Source organism: Athene cunicularia, assembly GCF_003259725.1.
Source record: "Athene cunicularia isolate RWA chromosome 4 unlocalized genomic scaffold, athCun1 chr4_part2, whole genome shotgun sequence".
In the NCBI taxonomy this organism is placed as follows: Eukaryota; Metazoa; Chordata; class Aves; order Strigiformes; family Strigidae; genus Athene; species Athene cunicularia.
The window spans coordinates 25,744,462-25,768,383 of NW_020799099.1; the positions used below are offsets into that span (position 1 = coordinate 25,744,462).

A 23,922-nucleotide genomic window follows, 5' to 3' on the forward strand; every position below is an offset into this window, starting at 1 on the left:
TTGCTTGAAACATGTGCCGAGAAACACTCTAAACCAAGGAAATAGATACTATAAACATCCAGGTGCTCCTCATCTTGTTTGTACTGGTTAAAGTCATAACCTTTTAGTGGTCACTAGAAAATAATAATCTCTTTTGGGAGTTGTATTCTGATGAGTTATCATGAGCTGTCTTACTCTGCAAATACAGTATGCATGGTAAACTGTCTAGAATTCATCAGTGGATCAGAAGGTCTACCTCCATATTTGCAAAATCAAAATTTAGGAGATTCTTAAAGTCAGTCCTAAAATGCATGTATCATTTATCAAAGTGTACTCCATGTTGGGTGCGTGGCAAAAGTCAGAACCCAAACCACCCACAGCTCTGCCTGAGAACTGACTCCTGCTGCTGTTATGCTCCAATTGAAATGGAAATGAGACAGTCTAGAAGTGTGACTGTTGAACTTGATCAGACTTCCATGGTTCATGTTAGTGGAGGCAGGAGTTTGTGGTGAACATACTTCTAAATTCTTTTGCTTCTTTAACACTCTTAAACAAAGTAAATAAATTATAAATATTATCTCCAGTCAGGGTGTGAGCTGCCAAAGATATAGACAAAGTTTATATAAAAAGGGTTTTAAAATCAACATTTCCTTGAAAAGGTTTCAGAGAATCATAGAATGGTTTGGGTGGGAAGGGACCTTAAAGACCATCTAGTTCCAATGCCCCTGCCATGGGCAGGGACACCTTCCACTAGCCCAGGTTGCTCAAAGCCCCGTCCAACCTGGCCTTGAACACTGCCAGGGAGGGGGCAGCCACAGCTTCTCTAGGAAACCTGTTCAGTTTTGTCAATTATAAATAAAAGAACTATTTTGTTGATAATTAATCAGTGTTTATTTTTCAAGCCACAGATGTGCCCAGTTGCCTTCAAATTCACAGAGTAAATGTACATGATGCACATATATACATATATAAAAACCTTTTCAACTTGTAGTCATAGCATATATATTAGAAGTCTTTCTACAGGGTTTCTATGGGCCTGATTTTCATTCTAACAATTTTGAGGGAATAGTCAGAGGCTCTAAATGGCAGCCAGACCACACCATTTTCGATCTCATAAGGAATGTTGTATCTGGGGTCATAGTGGCCCCCCAGGTAGTAAATACCGTTGAGGTTGGCTGCCTGGCAGCTGTTGTACCACCAGCCACCCCCATACATCTCCGCGCAGCTCTCCTCCCAACGGTCCTGGTCTCGGTCAAAGGTGCTGAACCGCATGTGGGCATGGGACGTGTATTCAGTGCCCTCTTCCAGCCAGCCGGTGATCAGTGCGTCCCCGGCGGTGCCCTCGTAGGAGGACACGGCAAGGGCGTACCCTTCTGCTTCAGACCCTACCTGTACAATATATTCTGCATACACAGCATTTCCATCCCAGTCCTCTAACTCTACCCGAAGGAGAGTGTTGTTCTGAGTCAGCAAGTGTATGTTTTCATTGCCCAGCCAGAACTCTCCTTGCCCTCTGCCATCCACGCTGCCGAAACCTCTCTTGTAGTCTTGCCAGGTCCGGTTAAAATTCACTGATCCATCCATTCTCTGTTGGATCAATAGCCATCCTCCCAAAGTGGTCTCTTGGTCGCAATAAACTGACAAAACCTTATTGGATCCCGCTGGCTTGATTTTGAAAATGCCACTTTTGGCACCAAAAGTGTGTTTCTGGCGGATATCATCACAGTCTAAAAAAAAAAGTTGATCTGGTTTGACAGGAGTTATCAGCAAAATTTAATAAAAGGTTCAGAGGAATCCAAGTGCCAATTGTTCTGAGAAAATTGTTAAACATGCCTTGGACTACACTAATTATAGTGACAGGCAACATTAAAAACAATTCAGAAAAGAAAACTTTACCTACTTCTTAAATTGTGAATTGCCTATGTAACACCCGAGTATTAATGAAATATTTTCCTTTTTATTTCTGAGGTGGCAACAAACAGACACAGTGCTTGCATTTTTATCATCATACTGTTGTACTGCAGTTTCTAAAACCAATGTGTCAATTTGATTATGGATGGAGTTTGGCTCCACTACCTCAATAACTACTTCTGTGATGCCTGTGTACCTTTCCCAGTGTTGGCTGTCCTTCGCCTCCCTCCTGACGCTCTGAAGCTGCGTGCCCGAAAGTCTGGGGTATCCTCTGCACTCTGATCATGTTGCATCTCACCTAGCTGCTCAGTTATTTTACGGGTCTTTAGTGATTTGGTTTCGAAAGTGGAGCCTCCCTTGTTGAAACTAGAAGAGGAGCTGGTCACTACAGTCTTGGAGTGACTTGCACTGTCAGATGGAAATCCAGATGGCTGAAGGCGAAGTCCTCCAAAGTCATCTTCTTCCTCCTCTCCTAAGTCTGTAAATTTCCCTTTTCCCCCAGTACCTATGTGGCTACTGCCAGTGCTAGTTACGTGGCTGCTAGTTGAAACACTGCTAGTTCCACCTAAGTGCCTACTACCAGTGGATGGAGAGTCAGGGGTAAAAAATGACCCTAGTTCAGGGAATAAGCTATCTAGCTTATGGAATTCATCTGTCCCACCAACATGGTACATGCTCCCTTCCCCTCCTGCTCCTTGTAAATGGGAGCAGTCTGATCCATCAGAAGAAACCATTTTTTCAACTACTTCTTCTCTAGGGCCATCAGGGCCAGTGACAAATCTTGTGGTGGTAGTTTTGGTGCATCTACGAACACTGGAGGAGGTTCTGTCTCCCAGACTAAGGGTTTCTCTCCCGTGAGTAGGAGTAACTAATTTGCTGGTGTGTGAAGGTCCATCTCCCCTAGATTCTGCTATGTGATACACGCTGTCACCTCGGGAGGGGCTCATGCCTGTTTCTGGTCTTTCTAATACCACTTGCATCTGCCTGATGTTATTAACTATGTTCAGAGCTTGCATTTCTGGCAGAGGCTTATGCTTAAAATGCTCAGGAACATTAGAGTCCTTAAGTGGCCTCATTTTCAGTGTGCTCAAGGTTGTTGTTTGAAGCTCTGGGTGCAAGTTGATGGAGTTGGCTTGAGTGAGCTGCTTCTGGATGTTGTCATAGCCTTCTTTGTCCACGTGGTAATCAAAACTTCTAGCGCAGCTACCTTTGCAAGCTCGTATCTTAATATCAATGTCCACCTACATAAACAGAGAGAAATAATTTGGTAAGGGAGCTTTCCTGACTTTCTCAAGCAAGTGCATCCTCCCCTGGACTGGGGAAAAGTGGGAGATACCCTGGTACCTCACACCTACAGGTGAGCTTTTCCAAAGCTCAAATTTGAAATCATCCCTTATAAGCTTGATGGAGAAGTACATTGTAGCATGGGCATAGGGGCATCTTCCTGGGTTTAGAGGGAGTGCTGCAGAGCTGGGCACACACTCCCGGGGTACAGGGGCAGAAACAGGTCCTCCAAGGAGAGGGGAAGACATTGAACTTGTTCAAGAGCCTGTCATGGCCCTGCTGTAAGGTCTGCCATCTTGAGCTTACCACTGCTTTCCCAAACAACAAAAGTCAGATCTCTCATCCAGGGATCAAAATGGGCTTTTGAGCAAAACTGCTATTTGTGCCAGGACTTTTTCTTGCATTAACATCAGAAGAACTGGCTGCAAACTTTGGGAACATGGGCTCTAATGCCAGCACTGGCTGTGGGTGGCAGTGGCAGAATCAGGGAAGGACAGGGCATATCCTTCTCATCCCAACTATTCAGCATCGCCTTATAGGAGGAGAAATGCCTCCTCATACAGAGCCAGTTATCAGCACATAAAACATTCTTGCTGCCTGTCTGAGAGCAGAAGCGGCAGATGGGGCCAGGAGTCCTCCTGAGCTCACGTTGGTTCCCACACAGCAGGAAAAGAAAACCAAGCTGCACAGAAAGCAACTTGTTTGGGGATTTGCCTCAGCAAGTCAGATCCTGTGAGAGTTGCCTGTTGTTTTTTTCCAGAGGGAGCACTGCTTGCCACATACAGTATAATGGATAGACCCTCTCTCTGTAGCTAAGCCCTGGAAAGAATGGAAATTACATAGCAGCTACCTACCTCCAAGCGCTTCATCTCCATCACCTGTTCCTGGATGCTGCTCTGAAGAGCTTTAATTCTGTTTACTTGAGTAACAACTCTCTGCTTTAATGTCACAATTCTCCTCCTCAGTTCTCCTGACACGTGACCGTAAGTCTCATCAATCTCTGAAACAGAAATGCCTCACAGTCAGCTGTGCACATGTGACTTTCTCTCCTAAAAGTAATGTATTTTAAAATATGTAATTAAAACATGTAATTAAGAACATATTTCTCATAAGGGTCTTGTATTACTATGTTTGTTCTGGCTCTTGGTAATAAGGTCCAGTGCAGCATCTATTTTCACCACACATTACTTATGCACACAAAAAAAATCAGCAATGGGTAATAAAATTGAGTGTGAGATACTCACGCTGAGCACTGTCCAAGTTTGGTTTTAGTACATTTATGGTTTCCACAATTATACGATTAGATTTTTTATAGTTGTCTTGATTTTCTGTGAGCAGCTTCTTGATTTTGTCTATTCTGTGACTATAATCCCTGTCTGTTTCATCAATCAGTCCTTGCATTCTACAGCCTGATGGACATTTTGTACCCTAAAATCAGAAGAGGGAAATAATTGTGTTAAAATCTTCATGAGTAAAACATTTTTTAACATTATATTTGCACAGTTTTGGGCAACACTGAAAAAGCATTTTAAAAATTAGGGCAAGATTCTGCAAGTTCTCTTCAGATGTCCTGTCCTGTTCATCCAATGACTTCACCAAGGACTTGTGTGACTTTGAGCAAGCCACCTGGGGGGTGATCCTTTACCTCCTATGCCTCTTGCACCAGTGTGATGGAATCAGTGAAGTACATCCTCAGAAACCTTCTATAAGAGGGGTGTAAGAAACAAATAAACCCTTAACTTTCCCTCTCTGTTTCTGAGGGGTGAAATAAGACATATATATATATACATACACACATATTTCCTGAGGGGCTGCTGTAAGGAGAAGTCTGTTGTCCAGTTTGAGCAAGGATGTTAGAAGCCAACTTACTTAAGCAAAATTTTCCTCAGAAAAGCTTAATGTTCTTACAGACTAAAGCTCTTTGCCATCAAATAAACGTAGCATAGAGATGGGCTGAGATGCAAGAGGCAAGAGAGAGACAAATTATCAGTTTATACACAAAGACATCCAGTCAGTCATTATGAATTATTTTGTCACCTGACTTCCTAAAAAGTAACTAGTGAAATGTAAGTTATTTCTAGATATTTCTTTTCTTGTCTCATATCTTTCTTTCTGGTGCCTTTCTCTTACCAACTCCAAAAGTGGCAATATCAAAATTCTGAAAATAATTCCTTCTTATTTTTTTCTATGAATAGCCTTCTTTTATTTCATCTTTCTTTTCCAGACTCACTTTCTTTTCTGATTCTGCACCCCTGCAAACTTCTCCCTCTTTCTTTCTCCTCATTTTAAAATTTCTTTCTTTCCTGCAGAATATCTCTCCAGGCTGCCCCGACATGAAGCATTAGATATCCTCCCTCAGACCTAAAGCCCAAGCAGGTGCTGGCTGCATGGCACCCATTGTAGTGGTCCGGCTGAGGTCAGCAAGTGTCCTGCTGAGAGGCTCCACTTTTGTCCCCAGAGCTCATTGCTCACCCAGTCATCGTCTGCACAGATGGGCCAGTTCTTTTCATACTGGCAGGTGGACTGGGACATGTGCTCCACAATCCTGGGACCACGCACTCCTGCACCCTCCTTTTCAAAGGTACTCTCTCCATCTTGTGCCTGCAGGAGAAAAAGGGGGAAAAACAAGACTGAGATTAACTAAACAGCTGCCAAGAGAACAGAAACATAATGCTGACATCCGCAAACACTCAGTGGCATAGCTGATGTGTGGCAATTACAGCCATCTGCAAAGCATCACAGCAAACAGTGCAAAGATTTTATTCCTGATATTTCTTGTAAGATACGATTTTGTTTGTTTTGTCAGAATAAATCTTTTCATCTCGTAAAATTAATGCTGCTATATAGAGAGCTTGTGATGCTCAGGATATATTATGATAATATAATTCCAAAGAAATCTCGTGTTCTTTGTGTAAGTATAAAATTAGCTTGAAATTAGATTGCAACTCGTTAAGTTAAAGCAAATACTTAAAAAATCCTGTGTTCTATTTCCATTTGCTGCTATATTTCTAAATGTCTATTTTCATTCTACCACCTCCAGTCTACAAAAAATGGCTTAAAGATATACCTGAAGAGAGTTTTCCCAATAGTGTTTCTGATTTTAATCACAGTTGCTAACTGTAAACTTGTAACACTCTTTTGCCTGGCATAAAGAGCAAGAAAGCTAAAGACATTATAATAAAATTAATAATGTCAGTGATGGATGAAGTCCACTGTGCTAATAGAAAGAAGAGGAATAAACGTACTATTTTCTTCAAACCTGAGAAGAAAAGGTGCATACATACAAACTAATTCTAAGGCAAAACACTGTAAGGGTTACTGCTGTGTTATTGCTTAGTAAAAGACTGGAAAATAATTCCTTTTTTGTAAAAGAAAGCCCTGTTTTAGGGCTTGAGATGTAACTAGGTCTGACTGGATTCCTCTGCACACCTTATGTTCTTTTCAAGCAGCATAATTAATGCTTGAAAATATTAATGAATAATTATTATTATTATGATCAATGATTAATTCTGAGGCAGAGAAAGCTTTCTTAATTCTAGCTTCCAGGGCCAGAACCTCAGCCCTGCAGAACTGGAGTGTCATTATTCAAATCAGCAGATTCACCGTTTGATTTATCCTGAGGATCTGGCCCAACTGCCTCTTAAAAGTAACAAATAAAAATTTTACTTTTAGGTGGTCTGTGCCCTTTCAGTATAGACAGCTCAAATACGACTGCTTCTGTTTTGTCCCATCTGCTTCCTATAATTTCTGTCATTTATTAAAACATGTACATTCCTCAAAAAACAGTCACAAAGAGAAACATAAAGAATGTAACATAAGATTACAGCCCTAGACCTCAGTGAGAAAACAGCACGGTTATACTAGCATAGCTGACAATCAAGCCTCTCTCTTTTCTTATCTAAAAATAGATTCTTACTTAGCTCAAGTTTAACCTGGTGCTGCTGCCACAGGAATCCTGTTTTTTTTAATGTGTATCTTATAATAAATGTATTGTGTGTCATTTGTAGGTGGAAAACCCTGCTGAAGTACCATCCCAAGGAGCGTAGAATTCACCCTAGTAAACAGGAAAATTCCTGACTGGCTGGAGCCACTAGCATCCAGTTAGTTAGGTTTAAGACTTACAGCATCACCTACAAATCTATAAATTCATGTTAATGTATATGTTTTGCTACTCCTGAAGCCAGGCAGATTCAGCAAAACTGAGTTAAGCAAAACTAGAGCTCTGGATACTCAAGAACTACTGATGAAAGTCTAGCAGTGAAGTGGTTACAGTAAGCTTGTGCATATGTGTGTGCACTGAATTTTACAAGCTAGGTGACAGCCAAAATGTATCTATCTAATGAATGAACGATAAATAAATGCTCACTCTTCAAAACAGAAAGATATGAAAATAATCAAGTAAGCAAACTCATACCCAGGCTAAATTGAGGCACAGCAACACACAGAGGATCCTCGTTGATACCATCTTCAGAAGAAGAGCGAACAGAACTCTGACTGAAAGGATGCTCTTCACCAGTCTTTTGGTGCAATTTAAACCTTAATGCAAAGCTGAGATTAATCATTATGCTCTCTTCTGTTTGGAGACAAAACATGCCAAATGCCCCCCTCCCTCATAGGTGATTACTTAAGGCCTCTTGCACAAGTTTCTGATGTTATTTGCTCCAGATAAGTTTGTACAACACCAACATGTGGGCAACACCATGTATTCCAGGAAAAAAAATCTGTCTAAAGCTGTTTCTCGTAACTGGATGTTCAGCTGAGATGTATGCAGGACCTAGAGAGATTCAGCAATGCTTACCTGCTGGAAGACACACATTCTGTGTGATGGGCATTTAGCCAGCATAATCAAAGAGTTGGTATTTGAAAAAGGAAGTCATTGGTTTGCCCTTTCTTTGTGACTGTCTTCCACTGCTGTGAAATCCACTGGCCTTTCCAAAGCAAGTACTAGTCTAAGAAAAGTTGATATGGTCATATCTGTTACCATTTGGTCATAAACTGAAATGAATTCCTAAGGAGTGCAGAGCCCAGTTAATATCAGTTTTTAAAGGTGGACCTTACTGGTATTTGTATAATGCATTATATGTTTAACATTATGATGTCTCTTACCAAAATGGTGTATTATAATTTTTTATCAAGTAGGATTTGTTTGAAATAAACCAATTTTTATGAAGAGCACAGTAGAAAATGTCCCAGAACAGATGTTTAGCATAATTAAGTCTTTCTAAGGAGTGATGTCTCCATAAATGTTTGTATAATGTGTATAGTTTATGTGTAGCAATTGATGATAATGTGCTGCTGCTGTGAGCACTATAACAAGAGTTACTGTTACAGACATCTGAGAGATATGGTCCATCTCAAAACGTGCCACTGCAGTGAGCATGAATGAGTGAGAAAAGCTTTGCTAGAGCATGTGAGCTCAATCAGCTGAAAGAACAAAATTCTCTCTTGGATTTTTACAACCACATGACATTTGCAAAACTCTCCATCCTCTACAGGTTGTAACATACCATATCATAGAATTATAACATGGTCTGGATTGGAGGAGAATTTAAAGACCATCTAGTTCCAACCCCCCTGCCATGGGCAGGGACACCTTCCACTAGCCCAGGTTGCTCGAAGCCCCGTCCAGCCTGGCCTTGAACACTGCCAGGGAGGGGGCAGCCACAGCTGCTCTGGGAAACCTGTGCCAGTGTTGAGGGACATGCTTAAGCTTGACTCTGGCATTGTGCAACATATTTAATTCAAAAGACCTGATTTTAGCTTTGGATCCATTCCAGTAGCCTCTCAGGTTTTGTCTTATCCTACTTTCCTCTTTTTCTACCTTCAGGAGGCTGGAATACTCTCCATGTAAAGTTCACTTGGAGTTGAACTGGACCCTTTGTTTCCTCCTATTTCTGGCCTTGCATTTCATGCTTCTCTTATTTAAGATAAACCCTCTTAAACCTAACTTAACTTATACCAGTATCACTAATAGTGAGTCACATCCTCAGGTAGCAGAAGCGCTCAATAAGATGGTGCTACATTAATTAACACCTACACAACCAGGATTTGGTTTTGCATAATATTTAAGGCTTAATATTATCTGTGCACATTCTGAAACAAGATGTTTTGTTTATTTCAGTTCCCCGCAACATGCTTTGTAAAGCCTTCTGTTGAATCCCATGCAGTGACAGTACTCATTTCAGCAACAAGACAGCCCAGCTAACTTCAGCAACAAATGTCCAAACAGACAACATATTACCTTTGCTTAGTTTGAAGATCTGCCAGCCATGGCTGTGTTGTCTGGTTGATAAATGTCCATACGGCATTTCCTGAACTCAAAGCAGATAATCAATATACTTACACACCAAAATGCTCGGCTGTTAACTTCAGCAGGGGCAAGATTTATGATGCTTCCTCACTCCAAGTCCTACACAGTTTTGTTCACTCTGTTGCAGCATTTCTCTGAAAGAATTACAAAAAGCTTAGAGGACAACAAAATGCTTAAAGGAGGGAAAGACCACAATAAGAAGAGGTCTTGCAGGATTAGGTTTAATTATTTTACAGAACAGAGTAAAATAGGCTTCATCCGAAATATACTGGAGTCCATGGAGAGTCTCCCACTCAAACCAACAAGCTCTAATTTAAGTGTCCACAATACACACAAAACTCTGCTCAAAGATCACAACCTTAGGACCTCTATGCTCAGGAACACAAGAATTGCAGGTAACAACCTTCATGTGCTCTCTTCTTGTGCATACGCTCGTAGACTCTGCTTTACTGCAGGATCATGTGTGATGTTTCTTCCACTGAACCCCTTCCTCCTCACACTGAGCACGGATGGTGCTCCACAGACAAGCAGCTGCCCAGAGCTGTACACTCTTTTCATTTTATGATGATGTTCTGCAGACTGTTTAAAGCTTCAAGGATTTTCTATTTTGATAGTTCAAGTCTTCAGAGCAGACCATATATGCAGATCCCACTGACGGCAGCTGTATTTCTGTGCTGGCTTCAGGACTCAGGAGGAATATCCAGCAGCCAGCTCTGAGACCTGAGTGTCTTGCCTCTGGTCCCACAAGAAATGGGAGATAAGGGCTGGAATACCTAATTCTGCAGGGTGTCAGCTGTAAGTGACAACTGTGCCCCCCCTGGTCTTACTACAGACATTGCAACCTATGCATCAACTAAAGCATCCTTTGTAATTCAGATGTGATGTGATATGTCACCTCAGTTCTGGCTTTTCCCAATTTGTAAGAGCTTGATTTTGCGATCCTCAATAATCTCTGAACATTATTTTTGTAATTTAATAGACCTTAAAAATCAAGAGTGGTCAGAGCACATCAGGCATAATTTCTGCCTTTTCAACCATGTTAACACAGCATCTGACAATTTGCTAGGTGGTGTCCCTGGTACTGGCTACTGGACAGAGCAGTAGCATGTGCCAGGCCTCCTCTGACCCTGATGGAGGGTGCAGCTCTCTGGTGACCTTCAAACACAGAAAACTTAAGCTCTGGTCCAAGTAAAACTCAGCCACCAAGGCTAGAGGGACTGGGAAAAGCTGGTAACTGATCGTAGATATTAGGTAAGATGAAGGGTTTCCTGCTTCATGCAAAGGGGATTGCTGGGCGGAGGTGGGGTGAAGGAGGAGCTCCTCAAGCTTTCCAGTTGAGGGTTGAATCTGGGCCTGACCTTCAGCCTGTTTTGCTTTCATGTTGCAATCATCCAGTCACTTCTCTCTGTGTTTGTTTGAAAGGCTAAAGGCCAAGAGCTAGATAAACTTTGGATTTACCTTTAATTCATGATCAAAGGACAGAAGTGTAGTTCACTACTGCTGCTGCCCTGCTCTTGACAGGTTGCCATAGTAATAGTCAGGGAGTCTCAGATTTAACTCCGGTTTGTGTGCCCTAGATGTGAGCCAGCCCTTGTTTGCTCAGCACTGCCCCTGTCTCCTGACCTACCACCAGTCCCCACCACCAGCTTCCAAGTGATGCCTTCTCCTCCTCTTACTTGCTCATTCATGTCCCTCCTCTGCATACCTTGTCTTAGACTCCATTGTCCTTCAGACCCAGGTCTCAGCTCCACTTTCTTTTCATATGCTACTTGGACTACTTAAGTCTTTTGAATTAGTTACTAAGCAGTCCCAGCATCTGGTCCCACATTTTTCCCATGGACTGAGGGACATAGCAAGTCCTCCAGTCTATCCACCTTATTTGCCTCTTTCTACCTCTATCTGTTCCTCATCCACTTTTTTTTGTTGTTTGTTTTTTGCTTTGGATTTGAGCATGCAAAAGAGAAAGCATTTCTGATCCTGATTCCTGCTGTTTTGTGCTACAGTGGTCTTTCGAAGAGTGACTGCAAGCACAAGGTATAAAAGAAAGGCAAATTCATTGTAGCCACCAAATCCTATAATAAACTTTTATTAACTCAGAGGGGGACAGACTGGCCTAAATACAAATGACTCTCACTATAGGCTATGGTCTGAGGGTCATGTACAATGAAGACTGATTTAGAAAAGAGAAATATGACCTCTCAGTATACAAAATAGGGGCATTAAATCAAATTGCAAAGTATCTGCTTGAGAAAAATTATACTATTATTCTCTCTCTAAGAGTCAGAAGAAATAGGAGATGTTTTCAGGCCCCTTTCTTATAGCTAGAGGGTTGGAAACAGTAGAAAGGCGCCCCAAAAGGCATAAGTCTTGCCAGTCTTCTTTCAGGGCCCAGAAAATATATCTGTGGCTTTGAATCCTGAAGGCTCCCTGATGAACTTTGGTATAGGACCTCTTTGAAAGATGAAGCTTCTTGGATTTGATAGCTCTGACCCTCTTGACCACTGGAACAGATGGTCCTCTCCAAAGAGGTTGAAATGATTTGTGAAAACTTAGGATACCAATCCACAAATCATCTGGAAGAATAAGCCAATCTCAGTTCTGGTGAGCAACCCATAAAATGCCAGCTCACACCAGTGGAATGTGTGTAGTTAGAGCAGATTTTCATCAAATAAATCATTGCAGCCAAAAGATAAACCTGGAGAGGTAAATCACAGTTCAGACTTACCAGAGTGTGGACACAGAAGGCAAAGTGACAGAGGGCAAAGGAATATTTTTTTAATTCCTTGCTGCAAATATATAAATAATAACAACCTTGAAGTGGTGTTGTAGGTGGGGTAAACTGAAAGCAGTAAGTGGAAGGAACTTGACCAATGACACTCAAGTGGCTGTTTGCAGAACCAGGATCAGACTGGGCTTGCCAACCCTCAGTTCACATCCTTCCCCCAGGCCTCTCTACACATACTGCTTCAGCTACAGGGAACCATGGGAGAGGCCTCACAGCACAAAATGTTCAGGAAAACTGCTTTGCTTCGTGAGGAAGTGGGTGTCAAGGCTGGTGGTGAGCCATGCCATGTAAATATACCGGTTCAGTGGTGTGGAGGGGTTGTCCCTCATCCCAAACAGTTGTCAACCCCATGCTGACCCTATGCAACATGGCTTCTTCTCACCTATTCCTGAGAAACCTGCCTTCCTCTTAGATTTTGGCCCAAAAGCAAAACTTGAACTTCAAGTCAAAACAACCTCAGTACAAATGATAGGAGGACAGCAACTTATCATGCTATGGAGACTCATATTCAGGGCAAGAGGTTCAGCAGCAGCCTCACCAGAGACCTGGTCACCAAAACTGAAAAGGTGTTGAGGTGGCATAAACTGCTTTCAAGATCTGTCTTGTTAGTGTAATGTCTCCCTGTCTTTACAGTAAAGCATTTGAATGTGCTATTCAAAAATACCAGATGAACTTCAGGCATCTCACTAGTAGCTAAAAATAAAGACCGGGATAAACCTCATATTCTACTTCATAATGGATCAACCTTATATATATAAAGCTATAGATACAGATATATAGGTAGATATATATATTCTAGCTCTGAGTGTATTTTTTGTTGAGCATTTTATCCACAAACCTTATTTGATTTGATAATACACCCCTCAAATGCACTCATCAGATATTCTGAGTGAGTACATGCAGGCAGCATCACAAATGCTTTGTTGTTCTTGATCTCTGCTGTGAGTTTGCTTATGTGGATCACATAGAATACTATTACCAGATCTAGAAAAAGAAAATGCAAGTAAAATACAAAGAATTTCTGCTGCAAATTTTAACATTTTTGGTTGGATAATAGTACTAGATATGTTAGATTAGTTTTAAATACTTATGAATAAAAAGGGGGTATTAAGGAATAATGATTGTGCAGTGCAATACTATGTGCTATATAGCAAATGAAACTTTTATTCTGAGTAATATTTGAGAAACTTGTTAATACTTATGATTTAGAGTTAAATATCTGTTCTTGGTCATTGATAGTATACTTCCTAACACATCCTGATTGCAACTGTATTCATTACTTCATGGTAAACTCAGGTATGTAGCCTTCAGCAGTAAATTAGGACTCTTTCAAGTTGCTATGTACTTTGAACTATGTCACAAATCAATTTCATCAGAAAACAGAATGAAAACGTTTGGAAACAAGCCACATTTTATGGAGAAATATCTCCATCACTTGCCTCTAAACAAAGAGCAGAAACTCTTGCAGTTCAGGAATGACTGAATCAAACAGGTTAGACCAGAGTAACCTTCATGCAGTTCAAGAATGACTGAATCAAACAGGTTAGACCAGAGTAACCTTCCAACCATCATAAAGTTTACTTCGGTATGTTTGGCCGACAGTAGAGCACAGGTAACAAGTTCAGATTTTTTGTAATAATCAAAAATTTATTGAGAATTTGTACAGAAAAAATAACCATGTACAGAGGTAAGCACTGCTCAGGGAAAAGGCTTGGGCATTTTACAGTCAACGGTGTTTTATAGTCAAAACTGAACTGTGTAATGTTAGGTTAAGTTCAGTGTCCAAGAAAGAAAAAAATTGTTTTCCCTGTTCAGACCATTCTTTGTGAAATTGTCCCTTTACGAGTCTCCAACCTACAACAGAAAAAAAGAGAATTTTAATGTTCTTCTAAAGAAAGAAGTACATAAGGCTATGATGACATGTTCATACATAGTTATACTGGTTGGAAATCAAAAAGGTAGCATCTAAAACATATGAAGGGAAGGGATTGTTTCTGATCATGAGACTATCCATTTATCTATCTGTTAAAAGAAACAGCAATGTGGAGGGTGTGCTAAAATCAAAGTCCAAATATTTCTGTGACAAAATGGTAAACAAAGCCAACTTCTCTAAGATTGTGGGCTTAACACTTCAGCTGCCCATGCATAGTCTTTGAAATTATAACTATGATCTGTTGTCATTTTAAATATCTCCTCATCCCTGTAGTCAAACCTGTTTGGTGTTGCCTAAGTTGTGCTGCTGTCCATCTACTGACAGTCTGTTGAATGGAATGATTTTCATTGCAGTTTTCTTCATGGAGTACCACCGGTCACGCCAGGTTGCCCAGATAATGCCATTGTCATATCCAGATGGGCTAGCATCTTTCGATGTGTACACACCACCTAAAAAATACCAGTTGGAGCAAAACAGTTGCTTTTTAAAATAGTTAATGTGATCGTACATTTTTCTGGTATTAACACCTCCATGCCATCCCTGGGCATGCTAACAGGCTGCATTCACTGCCCTTCTACCCAAGTTTCCTTCTTTCAGGACTGATCCTACCACTTTGGGCTGGAGAGCAGCCATAAGTTCCTTCTGCTGGTGTTAACAGTTATTGCAAAGAACGGGCTATGCCAGCTTTGGGAAATGCAGGTGGCAAAACATATTCAGTGAAAGTGATTAATTTTTCTTTGTCACTGAAATGTGGTGTCCTGGGTTATAGGTATTTAGAAGATATTTTACCTATATAATATTTGCCATTGAGGTGGCCAGCATGACACCTATTCATCCACCATCCTGATCCATCTTGCTCAGCGCAGTTGCCAGCAAATTTATCATTGTCGTTATCATAGGTACTGAACTGCATGCCATTATGAAAGGTAAAGGATTTGTCACTTGGATCGTCTCCAAAATCAAAGCCATCAAAGGCATCCCCGGCTTCACCACCAATAAAGTAGGCATAAGTCAGTCGATACTTGTCTTCTTCACTTCCCACTTTGAATACAGCGTAGTCAGCAGTGCTGTTAACAAAAGAGAAGGGTGAATATGAGTATGCTGCATTCCCAGTACATGCACAGATGAAAAATATGTTGAGTGTCAGAACAGCAGAAAAGGCATTTATGGCATCCTAGCATTTGGAAAGGAATTGGTTTTGCGTGATTGTGTGCCTCAGTTCAATGACACACACCCAACCAAATTTTGTGCTCCGGTATCAGGCGTGTTTTCTGACTACTAGTCTTCAGTGATGCATGAAAGATCTACGTTATATAAACACATATATATATCTCCCAGGTTCATAATACTGAGGCTTACTTAGATCATGAGGAAATTCTTGGTGGGAGGAAGGAGTAGATGTCTCAAGAAATAGCAAGGATAATAAGCCTTCCTGGAGAATGGAATACGTAGAAAAGAATAGAGTAGTTCAGTTGGAAGGGACCTACAAGGATCATCTAGTCCATAAGATGCATAAGATGTGAAGAAACTTGAAGGGAAGAAACAGATTCCTTCTGCCAGATAAACTAGGGCTGCCAGCCTGTGGTCTTTTGCCAGTCACACATGCTGACTGCTGTCACAGCTGTGAGTTCAGGACCGAAGCAGTGCCCTACGCATGTTAGCAGGTCTAAGGGCTCATCGTTTTTTCAGAGTTGTACAAACCGATGCAGCAGTAGGAGCAGTAGATTTTAAGCTGTCATTTTCAGAAGCATCATGAGCAAATACCCTTTTTTGCCATTCCAGTCCTCCAATTCTATTCGTAAGGTGTATGGCAGAGTGGACTGAGTAGTTATTAAATGAATCTTTTCATTGCCCAGCCAGAACTCAGTGGTGTCATCTGGAGATAGATGTCCAAATCCTTCTTTGTACTGAACCCAATTTTTCTTGAAGTCCTCACTCCCGTCCAGTCTCTGAGGAAAAAAAAAACCAAACAACAAAACAAATCAAACCCCAAAATCTCAACCAAAAAGATATGCATCTTATATAGGTAAATAAAAGCAGTGCTGATGCAATAAGCTTGCTCATGGTAATAATATGTAAGTGGCATACCCTCTGTAATACTGTCCAGCCGTTGCCATATGAGTCAATCTCACAGTAGACTAGGAATGACTGCTTGGCTTTTTGAGGCTTGATAAAATAAAGACCACTTTTTCTGGCACCTTTGTTTGCAATGTCTTGACAATCTGAAGTAAAGATATTCAAGGGATCGTTATTAATCTAGCTACAGTTCTATCCCCACATTCATTTGATATTGTAACTTTCTTAGTGCAAGAAATAAAATTCATCTAAATGTCATTGTTGCAAATTTAGCTATTTAGTATAATACTTTAATGTCATTGTCATAAAAAAATCCTACTGAAGGTCACAGGACTTGGGTAAGATTAGGAGGATTTTAGTCTCACATAGTTTAAGCAACTTAAATGTAAAATATAGTCATTGAATTAATAAGAAAAAAAATGGCACTTTTGGAGCTAATGAAATTATTTTTTCATGTGACTCGGTAGAAATATGGTAATGAGTTATCTTTTCTTTGTCCTGTGTCCATGGAAACTCTACTCATGTCCCTCATGTTTAGCATACATTTTGGGATAATCATATTTTGGCCAAAAAGGCCAAAGGAGCAAGCCGTACCTCTGTTCCATCTGAATGCCTTGTTTGCAGAGCATCTACCTAGCACTTGCAGTAATCTGGTTTCATAACTTGCAATCTTACATATCTTTGCAGAAATCTATGGCCCATAAAATTACAAATAACTCATTGCTGTGATGCCAACTGGTGATACTTTTAACTGAATTAATTGTCCACCATGCAAGAAGCATTTTGCGCACCTCTTCCAGTTGTCTCCTGTATTTCAGCCGTGTCCCTGCATGGCTCCTGACAGTGTGACTCAAGCTGGGCAATCTTCTGTTTCAGCTGTGCAATCTTGTTGCTGTTCAGTATATGTGTATCTGTCAACTGTCTGGACAAAGAGACATAAAAATGGTTTGTTGTTTCAGCTGTTTCTGAACACATGCCTCACCTATGTAGCATGCTGCTACATACACCCCTGTAAAAGGGGGTGCCTCTATTAGCTCTGATATTTAAAGTTGAGCAAACTAGCCAAAATAGGAAAGCACACACTTAGCCTTATGCAAAACTTAACCTTATGCAAACCTTGACTTGACTCTAATCAGAAAAACTCAAACCAGTAATTAATATATGAACGTAACTGCGTGAAAAGTTCTTCTTTGTTCTCCTGAAGTGAATGATAAATTATTCCTCTTTAATTACAGATGCATTTGTAAAACATAAATACTGTAAATAAACTGATGCAAGTGTCAGAACGCCTAAATCATCTTTGATACAATTTTATAGAAGTAGAGATTTTTCTACATTCAGGTCAAAAAACATATCCTTCAAGATTCAGAAAAGTTAATGATGCTTTCCATTTTATTTTCAATGTCAATTTACAAAAGACTACCACTGAGTTTACAGCTACTTATGATTTACATCAATGTAACTGAGCTGACTTTCATGGATATATGCAGTGAAACTAGCCAGAGTGAATGACTTTATAAATATTCCACACACTCCGTATTACAGCACAAACTCACATTAATACAATCTCCAAAGGTCATGAAAAAAAATGTAGGAGTAGCTCGCACAGCAAAAGAAACATAAATAAAAATATGGCCAGGCTTCCTGACATTCTTATCTTGCACTTCTTGCACAATTAATGGCTTATGCAGATGAGCAGAGAATGCAGTTATCAGATCCTCATAATCCTTTTGTGTCTTGCTAGGCAGCTACTAGACAGTGTGGACACAATGATCCACGTGAACACAGAAACCCTTTCTAAGGGAGCCTTAGCTGCACTTAATAAAAGAACAGAAAGAAACCAATTTGGATTGTCAAGTGATATAAAAGGTGGAAGGTACCTACTGTATAGTACTTTCATGAGACAAAATAGTGCTTTCATATTTGATAATTTCTTCAATTATTTTCTTGGACTTTTGAGTAAAATCATCAATTGTATCTGTAAAACAGACAAAGGTATAAAATTATTGCAATTAGGCAAATTAAAAACCAAGAAAACTAAATAAATTGTATTTTTCAGTTGTGTAGTTATTGTTGTATACGCACTTGGTAGTGTCTGCTTCTCTGGAGGATAGAGGCTTTGGATGTGCTGAATCAAATGTTCTGCTGTTCCTGTGTTGTTAGAAATTTGCCGTAAAATTCTCTCCATTTCCTGCAGTTCACTATCCATAGTCAGATGGTATTTATTAAAGAAATCTGCAATGCCACAGGTCGTTGGGCAGTAGCTACCCTAAAGAGGAAAGAATAATAACTGGCAATGTTTCAGGAGCAAAAAAGGAGAGCAGAATATTTGGGAAGGGGAACTTTCAGGCATTGCTTATACAAATGACTGTGGCTAAAGAAGGGCAGGCATTTGCCACTTTGTCTGCTGTATTTGAATTTACAGAGGCAGTTTACTTTCACAATGTGTGCACACATAGCAAGGAAACAGTACATGCTCTCATTTGTAGCATCTTCTGGATATATGTTTTCACCAACAGTGCAGCCTCCTGTACATTTTTACCAAGTGTATATACCACTATTAATAAATAACAGGTTTAAGCGCAGCGCATTTAGTAAGTGTTGAAAATAACGGTGAGGATCAAGTGATAAGGGTAGTTAATAATCAGCTCAGGAAAGTTTTAATTAGACTCTTAAGATTAAAAAAAAAAAATCGTTCAGCTACTTACAAATCGTTCATCTAATATGCAGCAGTTTTCTCTGGTAGCAATGTACTGAAGAGAAGAAAGAAGAACATTTTCAGTGAATTTTCTTCTACAGCACTTTCCGCGCTGATGTGTTTCATGACACCGTCTCTTCACTTACCGCCGTGCAGGTAGAAAAGAGCAGAGAGAGGAGAGGCCCCAGGGGAGCCCAGCTGCATAATCTCAGCACCATCATGTCTGTCCCACCAGGCGCTGCCAACTGCTCGGTGCAGTTGTGCAGTCAGCAGCCGAAAATGTTCCACCCGGGCCAGGGCGGCAGGAGTTTAAGGGAGCAGGCTGAAGCTGGGGGCGGGCACCGGGAGGTGGTGGGAAGAGGTGGGGTGGGGGTTTGAGGTGGATTCCCAGAATTTGCACACATCTTTTGCTCCTCCCATTTTCAGAACCTGCTTCCACTTGATTTCTGCTCCAGCCAGGAGGTCCCAGGGGAGGCAGGGAGGTGAAACAAGACATGGAGATGCTACTTCTAAGTAACGTGAGTGTAAGGAAACTCACACATGGCTTTGGGATGGGGCTGGCAGAAGTTTTACTCAAACAGCACAAGGAAAAGCCACAGTAGCTCTCTGAATTATGCATAACAACTGTCAGTAGCCTAACAATAAATACTATTTTAGGGTTACCTAGTACTTTCCCAACACAGATCTCAACGTGCTCTGCAAAGAGAATCAACATAATTTTCCCTATTCTGCAGATGACAAAACTGAGGCAGAGAAAGGTATGCAGTCATCCTCAGCAGTGTCATATCTGGAAAAGAAACCTGTGGTATTTCTCACAGACAACAAAAGCATGAATCTTCCCTGTCCTTCAACTCAAGGAGTCCATTTGAACAACTTTGGTCTAAGCTGCCTTGCTGGGGAACTAATCTTTTCAGCATCTGCCTTATTCAACACACCAGACTACTGACAGGCTCCTTCTTTTGCTATGGGCTTTTTTCCAGCCAAATTATTTTATGTATGTGCTTCTGCTTGCTCTCAGTATTAATAGCTTTAATAACTTTCCACTCATGCCCTGCACATGATCTTTAGGCTGTGGCTTCTCCAGAGAAAGCCTGCTTTTGTGTCTGTACAGTATCATTTGTGATGAGACAATGTTGACTGAAGCTTCTGACTTCAATACATATTTGACCAAATGACAGAAAGAATGGTGGGACTGGGGCTTACTGCTAGATCTGTTGTTGCTGGTTGTCTTTGTGATTTCAGGCAAATGACTTCACCTCAGTACAGCAGGACCAATGTTTCAACTTTGCTTAATAGGTATTTAAAATCCATGGACAAAAACACTCTATAGAAACTAGACTTCATAATATTACAAAATTAGACATGATTATGTCCTGAAACATGGAGAGTTCCCAATCTCTATATCCTTTTTTCATCTGGTCACATCTGGTCAAACAGAAGGTTCCCACCATGTTTGAGAATCCAGACATATATTGCCAGAAGGAAATCTGAGCATTTATGATGCTAAAAATCAAATTTATGGAACGCTTATGTGAAGCTGAAGCACTGTTCATGGGACAGTCAGCTTTTCAGTAACTGTACTGATGACCAGTGAGATAACTGTGAGGCTACCCAAAGTTCTTTCCAAAGGATGACCAGTGCTAGGAGTTTGGCTTTCCAAATCTGGCATTAATTGCCTTCAAGAGTCACGTGCTGAACATGCTTCTGTTGTCCTTACTGATACAAATAGGACTCGGATGCACCTTTTGCATGGTTAGTTGTTTCCTAAAGAGAGAAAATAAAGTAAATAAACCAGGGTAAAAGTCTACTTGCTCTTGTGTTTCCTATTGTTTCTTCATTAGTGCTGTTAACAGGGTCTCACAGAACTATCAGCGAATCTTCTTGCCACTGCGGCCCACACATTGCTTGAGCTTGCTTTGCTGCTTCATTGGCTGCAGGTTATCTGTTGGCGTGAGAATGACACAGGGCCCAGAGGATCCTGGAGGTACAATTTAAGTGGCAGATTACCTTAGATTCCGTTATATTGTGTGAGTAGGTTACTGGTATGAACTTTGTTAAATAACTGGCCTACCTTCAACCTCAGACGTACACTCAGGAGTGCAGATGGGCACGTAATGTCCATGACATGAAAGGTGAAGCACATAACACAATCCAGGTATCCCTCATCCTTTAACTGAGTTAAGAACACACCCTTCCCTTTTATCACCAATAGTAGCACATATAGATTTGAAACTGTCAGTTATCAGCGATAACACAAAATTATCACTGTATATACATTTACATTCATGAAGGAATTGATATTAAAACATGGCATTGATGATTACCAAAGATCTGTACACGGCATTTGTAAGTGTTGCCAGGTTGTATTTCTGGTTACAACCTCTTGTACTTCTTAGCAGAAGATGTAAATATTTAAAACTCACAATTTTTTTGTTTCCTTTACTGATTTCCGTTACTGATTTAGCCTTGAATAATTTCTCCTTTCATAACTTCACTTCCTTCTCTTTGCTTCTAAGGTTTCACCTTAGAAATAAGTTATTCCTGCTTTTCATTAAGTTGAAAACAACCCATATCCTTAGTGGAATGGCTATATAGTATTTTTCCTACCTTACATAGCATTTTGTCTTGGTTGGTCCTGGTTGCAAAACAGCTGACCCGTTTACTAAACAAATGTGCTAGAGACCTAGCTGTACCCTGAGACGTGTCCAACACAATTTTACTGTGTTGAGGACAGTTTTTTCTTTCCAGTAAGTCTATTTGCTGATTTGGCAACAAATGAGGAACGAGTCGTGTAGCACAGGCAGAAGCAAGAGTTCTCAAACACAGCTTACTTTTTTCTTGCAATTTATTTTTGAGTAGATGTAAAGGTGAATCCTTATTTGTTTAAAAGAGCTTTCTTCCACTCCATTTTTATTAGTATTTTTGTCAAACAGCCACTGAGAGACTATCTAACACCTTCCCATTATTCATAGTAAATCTTCCTTCACAAATACAAATCGGAAGAAATGTGCTCGTGTTTTTAAATTAGTTCCTGAATATCAGAGTATTCTTATGGCTCTCTTGGAAAAAACAAGTGTTTAAACTTGTGACTCATACTTACAATCCTAAGATTGTAACTTGAAAAATCAGTCTATATACCATTTCAGAAATGCTACAGTGGTCCATTTCAACATTTCCAATGGTGTTTTGCTACTGTTTTAACTGAAAGTGTTCAGTGGACTTGACTTGAACTTACTTTTTTCTTTTTCAGATACTCCAGAAGTTGGTTTTCTTATGTTAAAATAAATACAAAAAATAAACATTGAAAATCCCTAAAAAGTAAATATTTGGAAAAAAAGTGCCTACTTTCATTTGCAATCCATCATCAATATGCATTATGCTGCTTGTACTACTAGTAAGCTATACAGATCAGTGGGCAAAATTCCCTTTGCTAAGGGAATCTCTCAATCATTCAGAGAGTGACAATTAGGATGAGAAATAGAGATGACTAAAAAGCTGTCTAGTATTGAAGTTATGCTGCTAGTGCGCTATAAAACCAACTGCTTTACAAACAGAAGCAAAAAAGTGAAAATGAAAAAAAAAAAAAAGTTTTGTAATTCAATATTCAGAACTTGGGCAAAAAGTAAATGGCAACATTCAGTAGTCCACTGTGTGCAACAGACTTCTTCCTCACCTTTCCTGAAGTGCAATGCCTGGAGGATTCATGAGTCAGCAAATCAGTTCTCAGTTTCTCTGCATGGGAGAGGCTTTTGTTTCTTCTCGCTTATGAAACCAGTACAGACATTCACTATGATTCAGTTCAAATACAGGTTGTAAATTGTTCTATTTCTGAGGAAAAGCTTGACATGCATGAATTTCATGTCAGCTATGGCATTCCATTTTGAAAAAAAATCATGGGATATTTTGCTGCATGCACACTGTGAAAACATAAGAGATACTTTCACTTGCTTTAGAATGTATTCTTAAATAATTATAGGTTATAATATTTTCTTAAATCTAAGCAGGGAAACTACACTGATGCATGACTGCTAAAAGTAATTTGATTTGTGACTGATGTTTTGGAAGTAATTTTTTCCAGCAGTTTTCTATAAAACATAGCAATGTAAAAGACACTCTGATTTCTGCAAGAATAACCAAGGGTTGTTTGTTTTGTGGTTTGTTTTTGTTTTTTTTTTTTAAACTGTAGCTAATGCATCATTGTTTTAATAGATTGTCATTATTTTGACTTCAAATATTACTACACAAATCTTTTCAAAAGTATTTAACACCTAAAAAGACCAAAAATCAGGGCATCTCAAAATTAAAGTACTTCTGAAAATACCTCATGTCCATAAGCCATGTTTGATGGTTTGAATGAGCTATCATCTTATTTTTAAAAAATCCTATGTAGTGTTTCTGTTTAGTGCTTATTTATTTTCATACATTAAAGCCCTGATTTAAACTTTATTCAAATCTTAAGGAATTAAGAGAGAACATATCTCTAAAACCAAATGTGATATAAAGGAACAAAATCAATACGGTTCAGAAGATTACACATTTTATTGCTTTGCCACAGCTGAGGTTTTCCTGAGTCCCAGAACACAGGATGTTATACTTCAACATGCTAAAGATCTACTAAAATACTATGACCTCCCAAACCATGTGCTGGGATCATTTAAACACCATTATTCAGGTTTGAGTTGTTTGTGCCTTATATAGGGGTATTAGATGCAACATGGCAAATTCTCTGCCATTACTGATTTACAGAGATCATTTTCAACTGTTGATGCACTTAAGAAAGGTTGGTTTTCAGACTGTCTGCAAAAGGGAGATTGCAATGTATGCTTTACCTTGAGGGCAAGAGCAGTGAACTACATTGGTTAAACAAAGAGATGCACTAATTTGTGGGAATGAGATAAGTAATAAATTCAAATATTTGCTGAATATTTTGTAATTAGTTGAGAGGA

The 23,922-nt window shown here is 39.9% G+C and overlaps 2 protein-coding genes across 2 annotated transcripts; both read right to left on the reverse strand.

The window, feature by feature from the left end:
• Positions 1-996: 996 nt before the first annotated feature.
• On the reverse strand, positions 997-7,677 carry FGA (fibrinogen alpha chain). The gene is made up of 6 exons (XM_026847876.1): positions 7,589-7,677; positions 5,647-5,775; positions 4,419-4,602; positions 4,029-4,174; positions 2,087-3,131; positions 997-1,706 (listed from the first exon to the last, which is right to left on the reverse strand). Exons 1-6 carry the CDS (start codon positions 7,637-7,639, stop codon positions 997-999), a joined length of 2,265 nt encoding a protein of 754 aa, XP_026703677.1. The 5' UTR covers positions 7,640-7,677.
• A 6,213-nt stretch (positions 7,678-13,890) lies between these two features.
• Positions 13,891-19,326, reverse strand: FGG (fibrinogen gamma chain). Its single transcript, XM_026847835.1, has 10 exons — positions 19,123-19,326; positions 18,987-19,031; positions 18,364-18,547; positions 18,163-18,256; positions 17,070-17,200; positions 16,291-16,424; positions 15,967-16,151; positions 14,992-15,269; positions 14,482-14,651; positions 13,891-14,123 (listed from the first exon to the last, which is right to left on the reverse strand). Exons 1-10 carry the CDS (start codon positions 19,195-19,197, stop codon positions 14,109-14,111), a joined length of 1,311 nt encoding a protein of 436 aa, XP_026703636.1. The 5' UTR covers positions 19,198-19,326; the 3' UTR covers positions 13,891-14,108.
• Positions 19,327-23,922: the final 4,596 nt, after the last annotated feature.

Bases quoted from the DNA above. Each gene is read 5' to 3' on its own strand.
- FGG (XM_026847835.1), bottom strand. From the start codon at position 19,197: ATGATGGTGCTGAGATTATGCAGCTGGGCTCCCCTGGGGCCTCTCCTC. The intron at 18,257-18,363 runs GTGCGTATACAA...TCTGTTTTACAG, and splicing joins AGAGAAGCAGACACTACCAA to ATACAATTGATGATTTTACT. The intron at 17,201-18,162 runs GTAGGTACCTTC...CTCTTTGTCCAG, and splicing joins TCTCATGAAAGTACTATACA to ACAGTTGACAGATACACATA.
- FGA (XM_026847876.1), bottom strand. From the start codon at position 7,639: ATGGTATCAACGAGGATCCTCTGTGTGTTGCTGTGCCTCAATTTAGCC. The intron at 5,776-7,588 runs GTATGAGTTTGC...TTTCTCCTGCAG, and splicing joins TGTGCCTCAATTTAGCCTGG to GCACAAGATGGAGAGAGTAC. The intron at 4,175-4,418 runs GTGAGTATCTCA...TTTCTGTTTCAG, and splicing joins AAACTTGGACAGTGCTCAGC to AGATTGATGAGACTTACGGT.